An 18,299-nucleotide genomic window follows, 5' to 3' on the forward strand; every position below is an offset into this window, starting at 1 on the left:
GTCGTAAGCCGCTTTGTTTCGGTCGCTCATAGCGATTGTAGACTTTTCATAAGTAAAGTTCTACAAACACTAAGATACGCACTTAAGCACTAAAAACTAAACTATTATGGTCTCTGTCCACCCTAAAAACTATACCGGTCGATTTGTCTCGCTGAGACGCATCTCCCGGTATATCACACGTCGAAATCGGAACACTTTTTGGAATTTGTCGTAAAAGTGCCACGCCCAAAACGACCGTTACAACACTTAAACACTAAAAACTTAACTAATTTGGTCTCTATCCACACTAAAAACTATATCGGTCGATTTGTCTCACTGAGACGCATCTCCCGATATATCACACGTCGAAATCGAAGCACTTTTTAGTCTTTGACGAAAAAGTGCCACGCCCGAAATAACCGTTAAAACACTAAAACACTAAAAACTTAACTAATTTGGTCTCTGCCCACTATGTATTATATATCACTAGATGCGTCTCGCCGAGGCGCATCTCCCGATGTATAACACGAGTAAATCACTTCACTTGTTACCACATTTATCGAATTTTAAATGCGGAGCGACACGGAAGCGATGCACACGGTACGGCAACCGGCGCGCGACTCAACCTAACCTAACCTAACCTAACCTAACCTAACCTAACCTAACCTAACCTAACCTAACCTAACCTAACCTAACCTAACCTAACCTAACCTAACCTAACCTAACCTAACCTAACCTAACCTAACCTAACCTAACCTAACCTAACCTAACCTAACCTAACCTAACCTAACCTAACCTAACCTAACCTAACCTAACCTAACCTAACCTAACCTAACCTAACCTAACCTAACCTAACCTAACCTACCTACCTACCTACCTACCTACCTACCTACCTACCTACCTACCTACCTACCTACCTACCTACCTACCTACCTACCTACCTACCTACCTACCTACCTACCTACCAGGATTGCCCACGCTTCCAAAATTATAGATTGGACCATCAGCTCCTTTGCAGGTGCCTCAAGGTGTCACCATACTCCCTGTCCGAACTCCTGTCTAAGAGATCTGCTCTTGATTCTTTCACTAAATTCATAACATATATAGTTGATCATTTAAAAGCGTTCAACAATTCCACCCCTCAAGACTCAAATTGAACCTTCTTGTTCATTACATAATACATGTGTCATATCCATTTATATGTTTTATTTTGTTGTATAAAGTTATTCTATAATAGTCTAGCTTTAGGTTTAATTTTAAGTTAGTCTTTATTATGAGCACTGTGTCCAGGCAGCAGTCAGACAATAGTATCAAATCGCTAAGGAAGATTGCTGTCTGGACCTCGCGAACAATGTTTTATATAATTTAATGTGTAAGATCATGTATAAAATTTTGTGGAACATGACAATATACTCCCACCCGGGAGGGTGTACTCTCGGGTGGAAAAAAAAAAAAAAAAAAAAAAAAAAAAAAAAAAAAAAAAAAAAAAAAAAAAAAAAAAAAAGGCGACAGTGCCCCGCGACGGCTGCCAAGGCAGCCGTAAAAATAGGGAAGGTGGCCATCGGTAGGACCATGGCCACCATCAACGCGGTGCAGGCCCGGCCATTAAGATGCTTCAAATGCATGATGCTGGGTCACACTCGCGCCCTATGCCCAACGAAAGCGGAGCACGGTCAACTCTGCTTCCGTTGTGGCGAAACGGGGCACAAGGCGGCCGCCTGCGATGCGTCCTGGAAATGCACAGTGTGTGGCCACCACAGGGCGCCCGCACACGCACGTGATGGGGGGCGACAAATGTGTACCCCCCACTGTGAAAGGAAAGGTGACCAGGCTGCGTCCTAGCCCGCCGCAACCCAGCCAGCCGGCCGAGGAAGTTATGCAGGTGTCTTAATGCCCGGACACCTGCATAGTGAATTCCTGCAGACCAACGCCAATCCCTCCGCCCCGAGCACACACGAGCCCCGTGCTTCCGAACCATCCAGAGCTCGAGGACGGGCCGGATCGCCTCAATCTTGCGTTGGCCTGCGGACGCTGTGAGCAGCCGCTCCCGCCAGACGGCGATGAGCTGCGCCTCCGCCGCCCGCCGCCACGCACCCACCTCGACCGCGGGAGGAGGCTCTCCCCGGGATCGGGCTTCCGCCCTCCGCCAGCACCTCCACGTCGAGGTTCCATGGCGGCGTCCCCGCCAGCACACAGACCGCACTCTGACCGCCATGATCCTTTGCGGCTTGCGCAGCAGGGCCCGAGTCCTTGCTGTCAGAGTATCTGCCCAGATGGACGCACCGTACAGCGCCATGGATCGCACGACGCCTGTGTACAGGCGACGACACCGCGTGCCCGGGCCGCTCAGGTTCGGCAGGAGTCGGCTAAGGCCATTTTTATAAATGATAAATTTTAGTTTGTAAATCCTAGGTGCAGGCCTTTAAAGAAATTAAACTCTAAATTACGCTGTGGTTTATTGTTATTTAACATCGTGCAATCGGCATCGGAAATTCGTTAACGTTTAAATATTTATATATTACAGTTACAATGTAAGGAGCGCGGGCGCGGAGCCGAATGGAGTGTGCGTCATTACTTAACTCTTGTGAACCTTTTTGCCGCATTAAAAAACGTAATGACAATAACCGTTTCAGTGGCAAAGTATAAAATGTGTCGCGACCGCGAACAATGCCGATCAGTCGATAGCACGACATCGAGATCGAGAGGGTAATGGCGCGCCATTAGCGGCTGCGAGTGCCCCCGCCTCCATTCCGCGCCGGTAGCGCTCTGTTTGTCTGTTTGTCCAATGCACTACACTACACACATTTACTTGAACCTAAAACGAACGAATTGTAGAACAATCATCACATGTCTTTTATGAGTCAGTACAACTTACGTAACGCGACTAAAATGTGATTTGTAAATTATTGATTTGATCAGACTCTTTTTTTTTTTGACGTAGTCTATGATGACAGCTGAGAGTTTGTGGTTAACTTTTATATTTCTCGGTCCGTCACGGCTGCAGCCACGCGGTGCAGAAACAGCGCGCGCGGCCGCGGGACGCTACTTGTATCGGCGGCCAAAGAGCGGAGTGCCTTCGAGCAGTTAATGCGAAACCACTCAAGTACGAGTGACAAGCGGCGCGGAGGCACGGCAGGGCCACGTGGGGCCACGGCGGGCAGCGGGGAGAGGGGGGGCACCACGGATCTTTAGGCATCGATCTTAAACAATGAGGAAAGGAAATGGTATAAAACGTGCATTAAGCAACGTTTAGCGCTGGACAGACTTGGGTAAACAGGCCTACGTTACTTTGTATGTGCGTGTACGTGTGTGTGTGTGTGTTGCCTCTTCAGTCGCACACAGTGTTTATTACACAGATCATAAATCTTTAAATACATAAATAATAAATAAAATAAAAAAATAGTACGGAGCGTTTCCGACGTCTGTAGTAGCCGCCAGTTATCTGCTCACGACGTGGTAAGATTTTATAAAGTAAGAGACCAATTTATTAATATCGCAAAGTTGGTCAGCATTTTATCCGCTGCTGGAAGCTGGCGGCATCTTTGGGTGTCCCGCGCCACCGACTGGCAAACTCTTAATTATCAAGGGATGACAATTTGGTGTAAAGTCTTTTGAAGAAAAACGACCTCATTTTATTTTTCGTTGTCCAGGAAGCATCCACGGGTGAAAATATACTAGGAAAAATAAAGACGCTGTTTTTCCATTCATGAAGTTTCGAAGGTGATTTTTTTTTATTCCGTGTTCCGTGAAAGTATGTTAGAGAACGATCAATTCAACGATAATAATAGTACCTAAATGCTGGTAGTTACTAGAAAGTTAAATCAAAGATGTTTGATTCGATTCTCGAGCAGTGCCTGCGATACTTCAAAGAGTCTTTTAATGCGCGCAAACAATTGCTAGAGTCGTAGAGGAGCAGAGAGGACTAATTTGAAGCTTCCTTCCTTCCGGCGAGCGAGCGTGTGCGAGGGGCGTGGGGAGCGCGGCGGGGGCGGCGGGCGTGGCGGTGTGCTCTCGCTGTAAACGCGCCTTTCCGACACCTAGTCGCAGTTGTCGTGTCATTATCTCATGGTATTTACCAATGTATTGTTCGAATTGACAAAGACACTTAGCAATATATTGTTTAGTCGCGACACCAAAAAATAATATGTTATCAGCAGCTTATGCCCGTGCGGTGATTGCGCGGCGAACTCGCGTGGTCGCCACACGGACAACGCGTCGATGTGCTGCCTGTTATGTAACCGGTGATGCAATATGGCTAAAAGTGACTTTATAAAGTTACGTATTACCAAACGTATTGTTCAATGCACTAAGTATTGCGATTGTTCCTATAACTAAAGCAAGATGTAGGGAAGCGGCTCACAATTGTGGCTCCGCTCAGATGCAATTATTATCATCCGGAAAATGTGTAATGGCGTGCAATTAAAAAGATGATTGTGTGTACCGGGGAGAGCGGGGTTTAGGGGCGCGGGGCGCGGGACGGCGGGGTGCGGGGCGCGGAGTGGCGGGGGAGGGACGTAGGCCGCGTGTAATTGAGCGTGGCTCAGTAATCGCTTCCCGTGCTGTGATCCGGCAGCAGATCACATGCGGTCTGATGCCGCTAATGTCCCTCACATGGGATTCTACCTTACTAGTGCTACTAAAATCATTGACTATTTATAATTTAATTACATGTGTATATTGACGTAAAAGTCGAATCATTTTCAACTTGAAATCACCATTTTCCTCTCCTGATCTGATCACTTAGTAAAAATAGATTGTTATTAATGAGTTGAGCCTTGCAGCTGCAGCTGTAACCGGGCTACGTGGCTACGAGCTGTAGCTCAGGCTGGTGCTGGAAGGCGGCTGTGCGCTGAACCGGAACGAGCGACTCAAAGCGCGCCAGAGAAACGTCAAATTCATTTCCGCCGATTAGCGTCTGCGCCGGGGCCGGGGGGTGCCAGCGGGGGTAGCGGGCGGCGGGCGGCGGGCGGGGGGCGTGGGGCTCACTAATGGGTCGGCTATTATTTTATTTTCCAGCGTTCAGAAAATTGCCTTAATTCGCAACAAAGCGCCGGCGGAGTGCAAAGAGAATCATCTTCCGGCCGGCATCCCCCCCCCCCCGGCCTTCTACAACTAGGCATTTTAAATTCGTTGTCGCTTACAGGATTATGTGCTTAGTTTGTTTTAAATTTTAAAATTTTCATAGATTCGGAACATATTCTCCTGCATACGTTAAGTAACTTTAGTCCCTTCGCTTCAAAAAATACCGGAGATAAACACGAACTTGCGGACAGACATACAAACAGAACATTAATAATTGGTTTTTCGTTATAGGTAAAGAAACATGGCATTTCTCAGTTATGAGAAATATTTGCTTTGAGTGAAATCAGTTGTTTGTGATATTTATATGTATGATCAATTTTCATTCACTTGAACTTTATCTCAAATAATCTTAACTTCTATGAACTCTGAAGTAAACATTCCTTGAGCTGCATAGATTTCAAGTTGTATTAAACCTAATATTATTTGTTAAGAAAAAAAACTTACCTAATATTGCTTTAATGTTATTTAAACAGAAGTACTACCTGTTGTGCGTACATTGTGTTGTGATGATAGAGATCTCTGGTAATGCTCAAAATGATCCCCACAGAGGTCGATAAGCCACTGCTCAGGTTTTGTTTTCCTACAAACTGCTTTTGTTGTGGCATTGTCGAGTGCAGCGAGCTCGTGACGTCACGCGACTCGTGTCATCCGAAATTATCAATAAGAAGGTATTAGAAACATACAAAATGTAAATCCAGATTTGAGACGTACAGACAAGTTTCTTTTGACTCAGCCAAAATCCTATTATCTGCAAACAAAAGAGTTTTAGTTAAGAGAATGTTGGAATTATGTACCTATTATTGTTATCATCGATGGTTAAAGTAAATAATTCATTTAAGTATTTGTACATTTTGTTAATTAATAAAAAAAAAGGTTAAAAATGCCTCATATTTGGTTATGTTTAATTTTATATTTAATCAAGTTAGTGATATACTACACAAATGTTGCGGTTGAGCGAGTGCGCGTTCTTGTTTTCGTCTTTTCATTTAATTCAATCCTTTCATATGATATTCATTTATTAATAAATTAATGTATAGTTGAGTTTAGCAACAGATTATAAGTTGAAAAGTTGGGGCAGGGCGACCGCGGGGCGGGCCAATGACGGCGCGGGGCGGACCCGATAGGGACGGCGCTAGCAGCCACCCGGGGGTGCGAGCGCGACGGTCATCGCGAGGCAGTCGGGGCGGAGTGATTTATGGCAGTCGTGCAAAGGTGTCGGTCGGAACAAGACGTGGGACCTCCGGATGTGAGCGACGCGACAACAAACTCGCGAAATTTTCCGTGACTAAGACATGTGTCGGCTGCAGCAGTAACTTAGAACTTAGCGAAGAACTTTATGCGATACAAATAGTGTTTCTTTTGTTTTGTAAAACTCGGCGTCGTCGTTGCCGACTGTCGTTGTGTTAGATCAGTGGCTGCTGTTGTTGTTGGCCGGTATGTTGTCGGCGCCGAGCGAGGGGGCGCACGGTGCGGGCGCGCCGGCCGGCTCCGCGGGCGGTGCGGGGAGTGGCCCGCCCGCCGCCCGCCGCGGCGCCGCCTACACTATAGACAACATCCTCGGACATCGCGCCACACAAGGTGAGAAAACTTATTTTCCTATCTCTTACATTCACAGTTCAGTAGAAAGAAAAAAACGCAATTCGGTGGAATTAATTATATTCACGTTTGTGTAATTGTCAAAACCTCATTTACCTAATACAATAATCTTTATAATGATACACTAAATAAAACTCTGTATTAAATAATAAAAACTGAATTACTGTATCAATGACACTCTGGTGAAGAATACGGATCGAATAACACCTTTTTCGTGAAAATCGGTTCAGTCGTGTAGTCTGTAGTTAGTTACATACAAACCTAAAACATGAATATTGAACATAATACAAAATACATCTGAGTGAGTGAGTGAGGCATCATGAGGACATCATTGTATAAGGAACATTTTTTAATTTTTCTTTTATTCTTGTTTCTCTTTCATTAACATTATAAAGCAAGAAAAAAAAGTCTAATGTAACTCGTCATTTTGCAAATTTTAATTCCTTAACATGTAATATAATACTAAGTTACAGTAATACTCAGGTAACAACAACTCCGCAGGCGTATCATTACACATAAACGTACTATACGTACTATGAAAAGTGAACAAGAATAATCTATGTATTGGTATACTATAGCAATACAGATTAACATTGTCACTTCACTTGAAGTGGGATTATTGTCAATGAGTAGTTTTAGATTTATTTAAACAAGTAGGAACATGAGATTAAGTATAAAAGATATTGATAAAATATAATAAAAGGAAAAGACATCAACGCGCTACTTTGACTGTCGGTTCCTGCACGTCACGAAGGTGGTCCGGGCCGCGCTGGCAGCCGGTCGCAGAACATGAAATAAACATCAACATAGCAAAAAACATGTTTTACCTGTTTATTTCTTGTTATGAAATTCTAAATCTTCATTAAAAAAATGTCATGGTCATTTCTGTTTTGTTTAAATCTTGCCGAAAACCATTAAAAAATGAAAAATATTTTAAGTAATTATGGCAAAAAAATGAATAACGGATCCCATCTCACTCAGAGTGAGAGATGAGCTGCGACCGAGAAATATCACCAGTCCCACTTACTGTGGTAAAATAAAATTGTTTATCCTTAATTATGTGCAGAATGAGTCTTCCCTTCTCGTAGAAAAATGATTTGAAAACGTCTTTGAACGTCAAGGAATAGTTGAAGCAAGTGAATGTGCAAGTGAAACTGCTGAGTACGCAATGCATACGGATATTACTCATTTAACTAAATAATTATATCAATACGTGAAACGAATACTTGGCGCCTCTTTTTAAGGGAATCGCGAAAACTTATGACCGTGATATTTAACGAGAAAAGCACAAAGCTTTTCTACGGGCAACTACTAGTTTTTACCCGACTAACATGAGTGTAATGTTTTTCGCGCTTATGTAAAGCTTTATTTTATGTACGTCAATTCCTATATGACGGCCCAAAGCTTAAACGACAAGACCGAATTTGTTTAGTGTAGTGTCATTTGATTTGTCTTCATCCCCGGAGTGTCATAGTTTATATTACTTAGGTACAAAACAAATGCAGTGGCCGAAGGAAATAAAATTTAAAAGCAGTAAAAAACGAGTTCGAATCTTTCTTTTTATAACCCTTTTTTACATTTCCAAATATTTTTTTGAGTTTATTCTTAAACTGAATTTGCTTAATATGACAATTTTTTGGTGTTAAAATATTTAAATTCTGATATCTTTGTATTAAAATTCTGCCAATAGATGGCTATTTCGTTCATTAGAGTCCCAGTCAGTCGGGTTTTTTAATTGAAGGTTAGATTATTATTATATAAATGAATCATAAGTTACAATAAATAGAAAGCTTCTCAATTGGTTTAATTTCCTTACATATTTATAGTAAAAGTTTTTTCAACATTTAGATGTTGCCTAAGAATTAGATAATGTTGTCTACCTATCAGATAAAAGAATGTCCAGTTGGCGCTGTTGATGGTGCTTACAGATGAAATGCTGCCCAATTAAAATTATTTAAATTACCAAAAAAGTGACGATTCTCAAGGATTGTTTCACCACTACATTGATAATATGATGGTTTTGCCGCCAAAACTATAGTAATAAAATTAAATAATACGCTTAGTAGCCGACATCAAGACCCACACAGTGTTCGCGGTTAACGGCAACTGGTCATGCTACACGGGCGGCCGCTTCGAGGGGCAGGATTACAGTCGCAGCCACATAACTAATATTCCTGAGCACCGCGTTGTTTAGCGACTCCCCGCAGAGATGTGCGCTCTCGATGGTTTCACAAATACCTTATTTGTTAATACATATTCTGCTCACATCGCCGCGGCTTTTATCCCACCGCCAGAGGCTGCCGCTGAGACGCAGCTGTTTCTGCACCGTTCAATCGTAGGACATAGGCACATTCCAATCTTTTCCAATCTAAGGGCGTTATTTATGTATATCGGAAATATTGAACGCCTATCGTCTGAAACATAGTTTATATTTCTTCAGAAAAACTGAGCAAATTAATATAATTATCATAGTTATAAGTTTACAAGGGTTCGTATATGATTCGACGATTATCGGAAAGCGGCTTAAAAATACATCGCAATACGATAACAATTTACTCTGATTTCCGATCCCGTGCGGGGGCGGTGCGGGGGCGCTGCTGTAGCGCTGCGCCGCGGCCGAGCGACTGTCGCTCCTGTGACGTGGCGTTAAGGCGCCGACAGACGCAGATGATAGGGACATACTCAAAGTCTACCAGTTATACGTAACGAGCGACACGTGGAGTGGCAATTTGACAGGATTACTGGGCAACACACACGAGCACATATTTAGTTCTATAACAAAGACGAAAGAAATATTTTAACTTTATTTAATGCATATGCGGAGATGAAAATACGTTAAAAATATTCGAATATGGAAGCGGTATTCGTTCCATGACAACAACTTTGTCAAAAAAGTACACATCGCAGTAACATTATCAATTACACAAAGTGAACTCATTGTGACGTTATTATAATATACTTAGTTGATAAAAGACGACGATAATAATGTTTAGATAACAACATAGGCCTATTGTTATTATCAACGCCACCTAGCATGCCAACCTGGCGTGGCGCAGGGCGCAGGGCGCAGGGCGCAGGGCGCAGGGCGCAGGGCGCAGGGCGCAGGGCGTAGGGCGCAGATAATGAACGGGCTCTCTCATAATCTCTGTTCATTTGTAAAGCGAGCGGATTATTGCAGAGCCGCTGCAAAAATACAATTGCAATAAATAAATAGTGCGACTAATGTCGACTGACGTTAAGTGCTCAACAAAAAGTATTTTGTTTGAATCCGAGGTGAGCTCCCGCGGGCCCGACCCCACACGGAGCGGCGACCGAACGAATTAAGTTCTTATGATATTGCAAAAAGATGAATAATTGCGTAATAATGTTTGTAAAACCCGAGGCCGAGGGCACTGCATCGGCTGCATTGTAGAGAGTCTAATAGAAGCCGGTGGCGCTGCCGGTGAGGATTAAAGCTTTTGATGTGACGGCACCGCCGGGAACTCCTCGCCGTGAGAATGTACCAAACGACGACACGACACATTTTTGTTTACACTTAGGCCATGACGCAGACAAATCTCGCGATGGCTCTTTCTCTCCTTAAGTCCGCTGTCCGCGCAGACAGACACTCCGTACTTTTAAGTTTGAAGATTATCAACCGATGTTCTATTGTTTTCACAGGATTTCTATGTGTTCAATGCAATATGAATATTTTTCTCTGTTTCATAGATAACATCGAAATGAAATCTGAGAGCGGCACACAGTCAGACTCCGAGCATGAACACGAGCACGAGCACGAGCCGGAGCTCGACCACGAACACGAGCACGAGCACGAGCACGGGGAGCAGCTGGATGCGCTGGATGCAATGGATGCTATGGACACCGGCAGACCGCGCAAGGTGACTTGCTCATCTCACTGTATTGTAGCTATACTGTTATCATATATTGTGCAGTTGACAGGTCTTCAAAATAAGACAAGAATTGAGAAACATTTTATTTCATTAACCGGTTAAAATGTTCCTCAAATTATTTCACGTCTCGAGTAAATCGCGAGCTTCGCCGCTTGTTAGATGTTTACTCTCCCATACAACTTTATATGTTGAATACTCGTATTATCGCTAGCGCGGCGCGCGCGACTGTTACTGGCTCGTCCGCACTCGCGCTCTCGCGCTCAATGAGACCGTAAAACCTTCGTTGCGTTTAAGAAAGAAAGAAGAAAGAAACTCGTTTATTACCACACAAGTACAAGAGAAAAAAAATCACCACATATTTATGATAATAATTTAGAGAAATGTGGTAAAAGGGGCCAACTCAGCGTATGCAGAGACGGCCTAAAGCAGTCCCTGCGCTGGTTTTCAGTTGGCTCCTTTACATCCACCTGAATAATTACATAACATGGAGGGATAACTCAGTCTATTATATTATATAACATCCACTTCAATGACTGTACAAAAGAACATACAAATGACACGTATAGGAAAACAAAAAAAAATAGCCTCTTTATTGTCTGAGAATCAGTGTCAGTTCATCGTAAAGCGATATCAAGTGGCAATTTTTGGCAACCATGTGTAGGAAAATATGTAAAGCAAATGTTTTGCGCGTTTGTGGTGCTAGTTGTTTAGTATATGTGTATGTGCGAGGCTTTGAGGTGTGTTGTGTGCAGCAGGTGCGCCGCAGCCGCACCACCTTCACCACGTACCAGCTGCACGAGCTGGAGCGCGCCTTCGACAAGACGCAGTACCCTGATGTGTTCACCCGCGAGGAGCTCGCGCTGCGCCTCGACCTCAGCGAGGCCCGCGTGCAGGTCGGTCCTCTACGTAACATGTACTACACTATACTTAACAACCCTTCATATATCACATTATACCTACTTATTATTCAAAGCAAAGAACTTCTCAGCTCACTTCAGGCTCGCACACAGTCTGGCTCATCAGGGCAACAACGTCTTTTGTGTCTTCGAAACTCCCACAGGAATGATTTCCATTATTTAACATTCATCGAGATGCAGTCGAGACAATTATTTAAATAAAGTTGTCAACCAACTCTTAATTGTTTAAAACTCTTTATTATAAAAATATTTTATCGTGACTTATTACAAGTCGTTATATTTACTAAAATGAACTAACTCCAATTATTATATATACATACATGGTATCTATGCTAAAGAAATAAATACAAAAACCTAAATTAACTATAAAAGTGTAATATTGTGTTGTATGAATTAATGCGCTAATTGCAATATTAGCGCATTAATTCATACAATTTCGGCACATTGTCAGCAGAAAATAATTGTTAATTCGCGCTGCATTTGCGGTGGAGTGGCTGAGAGGCGACGTGAAGGCGGCGCGGAGCCGGCATTGTGCCCGCGCTTATTAACTAGTTACGTTTAATCGTCATCATTAAGAACTCAGGCTCAGATTACTAAGAATAGCCCGTAATTATAAGCGCAGCGCGGCGCAGCGGGCGGGCGGTGCACCGGGGACTGCGGCTGTGGCTGCGGCGGCGGCTGGAGGACATTCGACGGCTAATTAGCGCTCGGCCCCCGCCCCCGCCCCCGCACCCCGCACCCCGCACCACGTCATAACAGGCCCTGATTGTTTCATATTGTTAATTTCTTTTCTCTGTTAGCGTACAATGTAACTGTTATAGAAGGTTTCCATTATCTCTGGCCCGGAGACGGCCAGGGAAGCGTTTTTACTGCAGTAACAAACTTTTAAACTATGCAGCTCATAAATGGTTGGGTTGCATCGCGTGCGAGCATCGGAACTAGCTTCTTTTAAGTATGAAAAAAGATTAATGTTCATATAACTGACTATAATTTCTCTGATTGTAACAGAATTCATGAATAAATCTCGCTTGTAGATTCCATGACATGTTCAGAGGCAGCTCTCGACAACCGCTCGCAGCTCGTTAGGGCGCATTCAGCTCGCCCCCGCGCCCGCCCCACCGCGACCCGCAGCCGCACCTCGTTGCCTATCGCATTGTTCCAACATTCTAATCCCTGCGAGACCCACCGTCACGGATTCATTTCAATTATTTTCTCCATGTTCTCCAGATCTCCAGTTTGCAATCACCTACTGAAGAAACTATAATGAGGGAAATCAATCCATGCTCAATTGTCGAATGAAGATGGATTTGAACTTAGTAATACTAGTTCTAGTCTATAAAAATTGTAACCGCATTAAAAATTACTAATGATGAGAGCACGAACAGCTTTGTTTAATATTATAATAGATCAAAGACATTTAACACGTTGTTCTATTTAATTATACCAATGCAATTTTTCTTTGTAATTTTCTGAACGAAATCCAACAGGAGAGGATAATTGCAACGATTTAGTGTTAACCGCAAAGATCTCGGCCGCTCCCCGCGCGTTACACAATTGCCTAATCAAGCGAGCGGCCGCGCGACGACTATGGCGCGGCGCGGCTGTATGCGTCGGCCCTCACAGTGCACCGCGCCTCGTTAGCTACCGTGTAATGATATGTGCTTGAAACATATTATGTGTTTTGTTGTGTTTTTGCACATTATATGTTTCGTCAGCGTTGAACATCGCTATCATCGTCAGATACACGCTTAAAGGTGTCGAGGTCTTAGAGCTCTTACAAAATATCACATTTTACTCAAAAATATAAGCATGTACCAGATATAGACAAAGAAATCGCGTATAGAACCTTTAGTATTCAACAACGCAAAGATTTTGAAAACATTTGGGTCTTTAAACATTTTATTCAACTATTTATAAATAATAATATTATTAATTTCATCTTATTGCAAAATTAAACCGAGTAAATGTCAATACATCTCGCACTATATATTACGCTACTGACCTCGTTAGTTTTCTTCTCTTAACAAGAGAAAGACCAGCCTACAGTTGGCACTGCAGTGTTGTGTTGAGCTGCAACAAGCCACTAGCGCCAGTACTGAGCGCTGAGAGGACAAATGCCTGCCGCATTTCAATGTGACGTAATCAGGAGAACGCTTTTAATATCATAATTTTTAAAATTATTCGTTAAAGTATTCGTGCCCGAAAAGGGGTGCATTTGAACTGCAGTTGTACTGACGGACTGGTGCTCTCAGGGCTGACAATTTTACGAATAAATTATTTTTTACATTTAAAAGTAGAATAATAATTTTAGAATATTTAGCAACAGTAGACAGTGTCAATCTGTTGTATCAACATTTATTGACAGGCACTTTTTAAAAGTCTAACAAGACTCTGTAATTTCGAATCAGGACATTCTTAATTTTTTTTTCTTCGAATCTTTAAGACAAGATTCCAGTTTAAGGCGAGAAGCTTGAAAAATCGGACGTAGCATTTAAGTCATCTTAATATGCAGTCTACGATTAAAATAAAAAAAGTTTTTTTGTAATTCATTGTCTAATTCTGATCGTATATCCTTAAAACAATTTTGTGTGCGTAGTGAACAATTCCTAAGCAAGTAGTACACCGCTTCACTACAACTTGCAGCGAGTCACAGTCAGTGGACAGCCCTGCACATTATTGAGCCGACGCTCCTAAATCGCTCTCGACGCGAAAATTGCTTTTAATTCCACTTCATGGATGGCATTTGCCGACAAACGATCTGTGCGCCCTACATCAAATTTAGTCGAAGCGTTTTCTACTTTAAAACCATAGTTTTGAGTTGATATTCAAGCGTAAGTTTAGTGGCATTAAGTTAGAACTTAGAGCCCACTTGAGGTCTTAATAAAGAGTGCGAGTTTGGGCTGCGCGGGGCGGAGACGGGGGCGGGGGAGGGGACACTCACCTCGAGTGGTCGTATCAATTGCTGGTTCACAAATTAAGGATCGAATTTTAATTTGGAAATCTCTCGAGAGCTTTTCAAATTGCACTCATTAATTAGTGGTTCACGCGTTTGTACTTTTTAGATTTGTGTCATTCGATGTCATTATTATTTAAGTGAGCAAAAGGATTTTAACACTTTGGTTTTCTTTGGGAAAGTTTCATCGGAAGTGCTAGCTGAAAGAAGTCGCAATGTGTGTCTGCTTTTATAATGTTTAAAAAAGTTGATTAGTTTCAATTGTAGGTATTAAAAGTACGTCGCTCTGAGTAGCACCTCGAATGTATTTTTAGCATGTCCGGTTTTTGGTACTACTCCAAGACCGCGTAACACGTAGCTCTCAGCGAAATGCACGTAGGCCATAGCGATCAACGCGTAGAAGTTAACAATGCGCGGCGCTACGCGGTTAGGAGAGGCGGCTGCGGTCGCTCAGGAATTATGAAATTACCGCAATTTTTCGTCGCACAATGTCTTTTTATTAGCGCAATGCGCCTCGGCTAGCTCAATTTATTTCTATTCTCTAAACGATACACTGCAACTAGAACTTTAAGTCTACAGAATAGAATACATTTTCGTTTGTCGATGCACCGCCGCGCTCACCACGTATGCGTAATTGCTTGTCATTACAGCGCCATTGTAGTGGAGAGCGGCGCGCCGGAAATTGGCGGCGATTACGCGGGAAAAAATTAAAAGTGTAACCTTCCCTCCCTGGATCCGCACCCCGCACCACCGTCCCTCTTTCTGGCTGATCGCACAAGATGCGAGCTTTAGCATCATCTCAAGGTACAACATCGTGTTCTTTGTGCACAGGTTTGGTTCCAGAACCGGCGCGCGAAGTGGCGTAAGCGGGAGAAGGCGCTGGGCCGCGAGCACGCGCCTTTCCTGCACCACGAACACGGTCAGTGCCTGCCATTCCTTTGCGCCTACCTTACAGACACACTCACATATTGCGACCCATTTCCTGCTATCTGACGGCTACTTTTTTTATTTAAATAGTAATTGAATTTAATTTTGATTGATTTTGTATATCATCTAAGTTATTCAATTTCCTACTTAAATGAGAAACAATAAAATTTATACAAATAGTTTAGTAAATTACATCCGTAAACTAAGCGGCCAACGCTGCCACCATCATTAGCCGGTGCGCGTGTTAAGTGACACAAAACTACTATTTGTGACACAAACATACGATTAACGTCACAGTAGTCGCTAAACGGGCGTGATTGCGTCGATATATTTCCCGAATCGCCCTCCATTAGCGCACAGCGACACCGTGGCCGTTAATGAAACATGTACACACCCGACACTGTGTTTATCTGCCGACAATCAAATATCATTTACGGATTGTATCGCAACGTGCGGCGCGGACGCGGCGTTGTGGCGTCGCCTTTATGATTGATTACTGAACTGTGCTACAATAATTATAACAAGAACATTTTTACATTTTATTAAATATGGTACAATAATAAAGAAAATTTCGTTATAAATATTCGTATCTTCTATAATTTCAATACAGTTAATTTTTATTTTCCACGTAGGACAATCCCTGTCCAATATTCACGTGAGACATGAAAGGGTACCGAATAAGTTAATAAGTGTTACCGAAAAAATCACGAAACATCACTAGGAGGGGGGGGGATAAGATATCACGTGTAATTATTTTCTGAATGATGATATTTTGAAAATTTCAATATTACTTTGTGCTTCAAAATGTACGTGAAATTAGGTATAGAAGGTAGGGGCAGTCTTAAACCTCAACACATACCAGGGGAGTGAGGGTGAAATAGTTGATGAAAAATTATCACGTGAAATATCTCTTAGATTTTGGTGTGCCATATTTTAATATAATATTATTTAGGTTGTGATCTCAGTGTTCGCTGCACAAAACAAAACACACCAAGTTGCCAACACGTGACTAAACAAGCTATTTAATTCAAAGCTTTCAAATAATTGGTACACAAATATCACTAACCTGTTATTTAAAAGTGATTACTGTAAAACGAATTCGATAAAAAAAAGATAAAAAGGCAGCGACCAAATGGGGATATAATGACTGAGCCGCGGGGACGTAGTCGACTGGATGGTTGTAAAATGGGGCGAATTAAGTGCGGTACTGCTTCATGAGTAGATACGAGTACGTACAAGGTGAGGAGATGTCTCTATTATCCTGATAATATTTCCATTAAGATAATAAGTATCGATAAGTATCTTACTGTAGCTATCTGTTTCTAATGCGTCTGTGGAAATACCCATTTCTGTAAGGAATCCCCGAGCCCAAAAGTAATCACAGAAAAAAAGTATCTCTTGAATAGATACTAGTTTTAAATATTTTTATTCCTAATTTTTGTTTTTCGATAAAAATATGCAACAGTTATGATTATTTTATTTATTTTAGTACGTAACAGTATAGTAGTGACATAGGCAAGGGTGACGGTGATAGGTGACAGGTGAGGCGGTGACAAACGCCGTATTGTACCCGCTATCGCTGTCGCCGGCCCGGGCCTAACTCGCTCATCTCCACCTGCCGCTAAAACAAATACACAGCTTATTTATTTTATTGATTTACTTAAGTTCCAGAAAGTGAGAGCGAATGTGGGATTCGAAAAATAATTGTATTTTATCACAATACGTTTAACGGCCCAGCAACCCTAGTACCTAAGATTAAGCACGAATACGAATAGTGAAAACAAACTCGACATCGATGCGTGTAGTCGCAGGTTTGTTGCCGTCGGTCAGCTTTTAGGTAATCGCAACAACATCAGAAGCTTGCGCTGATAACGGCGATCTTAGCTATTTAAACTGAAACCAAGATTTTTCTAGGTTTCACAGGTAAATAATGTGTTGTATTGTTTAATGCAGGTGGCGAGTGGGGCGGCGAGTGGGGCGCCGGCGAGTGGTGGGCGCTGGGCCTGGGCGCGTTGCCGGCGCCGCTGTGGCGTGACGCCCCGCCCGCGGCAGCTTTCCGCGCCTTACTGCACAGGTACGGCCGCATGCAGCATCTTGCTGCACCCTCGGTATCTGCAGTGAGTTCATATTCTGACGAGTGATGTGTGTATGTGCAGGTACGTGCTGGCGCTGCCGCCAGCTCCGCCCTCGCCCCGCCCGCGGTCTCCCTCCCCCGCGCGCCCCTCGCCCCCGCGAGACCCCGCGCCGCTGCAACACGCCGCGCTGCACGCGCAGACCCCGCACCCCGCGCACCCCGCGCACCCCGCGCCGCACCCCGCGCTCGCCCTGCACCCGGACGCGCTGCGGTTGCGCGCGCACGAGGCGCTGCTGCACGACCGCTATAGCGGCCGCGTGCACACGTAACGCGCGCGGCTACACGCGGCGCACGCGCGTCACACGCGAGGCTAACACGTGGCGGACACGCTGCTCGCGGCACGACGCCACTGAATTGTACAGTAACGTTAGCATACATTAGAATATCTCTTTGGATACATCTATGTGGAACAATGAATGTATAATACGTTTCGTTTGAATGTAAATTAAGTTATATAGGTATATTATGAGATGTCGTTAGCTCGCTACTTCTGCTTTCGAAATCTCGTATTAACAACTGACTCTGCATCGTAACGACCATCACATTGTAGGTAATCTTCACTTTCACTCTCACAGATTATTTTCTATTCTGTAATTACTGATGTTTTAAAATAGATGAAACCTTTAGTACTTATTCTCACAATCATGTAGGTTTGTGTCGGCATTAATTTAACCTAAGTGTCGCAGCATCAAGTCATCAGGCTGTAAGTACTACACAGTGCCTTAACATTTCACAGCCTGCTCAGCATTATACTGTTAAGTGAACGTAAACTAATTATTTCACGACGTCGTTGTCGTAGTGAGTTTCCATTGCTGACAGAC

At 43.3% G+C, this 18,299-nt stretch overlaps 1 protein-coding gene across 1 annotated transcript; it reads left to right on the forward strand.

Annotated features, from left to right (window-relative positions):
- The first annotated feature begins 6,497 nt into the window (after positions 1–6,497).
- Positions 6,498–17,747, forward strand: LOC106710397 (homeobox protein ARX). Its single transcript, XM_045684100.1, has 7 exons — positions 6,498–6,639; positions 10,366–10,535; positions 11,300–11,440; positions 15,249–15,336; positions 16,574–16,576; positions 17,298–17,418; positions 17,501–17,747. The coding sequence occupies exons 1-7, from the start codon at positions 6,498–6,500 to the stop codon at positions 17,745–17,747; spliced, it is 912 nt and encodes a 303-aa protein (XP_045540056.1).
- Positions 17,748–18,299: the final 552 nt, after the last annotated feature.

Source organism: Papilio machaon, chromosome 25 (assembly GCF_912999745.1).
Source record: "Papilio machaon chromosome 25, ilPapMach1.1, whole genome shotgun sequence".
NCBI lineage: Eukaryota > Metazoa > Arthropoda > Insecta > Lepidoptera > Papilionidae > Papilio > Papilio machaon.

Bases quoted from the DNA above. Each gene is read 5' to 3' on its own strand.
- LOC106710397 (XM_045684100.1), top strand. From the start codon at position 6,498: ATGTTGTCGGCGCCGAGCGAGGGGGCGCACGGTGCGGGCGCGCCGGCC. The intron at 11,441-15,248 runs GTCGGTCCTCTA...CTTTGTGCACAG, and splicing joins TCAGCGAGGCCCGCGTGCAG to GTTTGGTTCCAGAACCGGCG. The intron at 17,419-17,500 runs GTACGGCCGCAT...GTGTATGTGCAG, and splicing joins TTCCGCGCCTTACTGCACAG to GTACGTGCTGGCGCTGCCGC.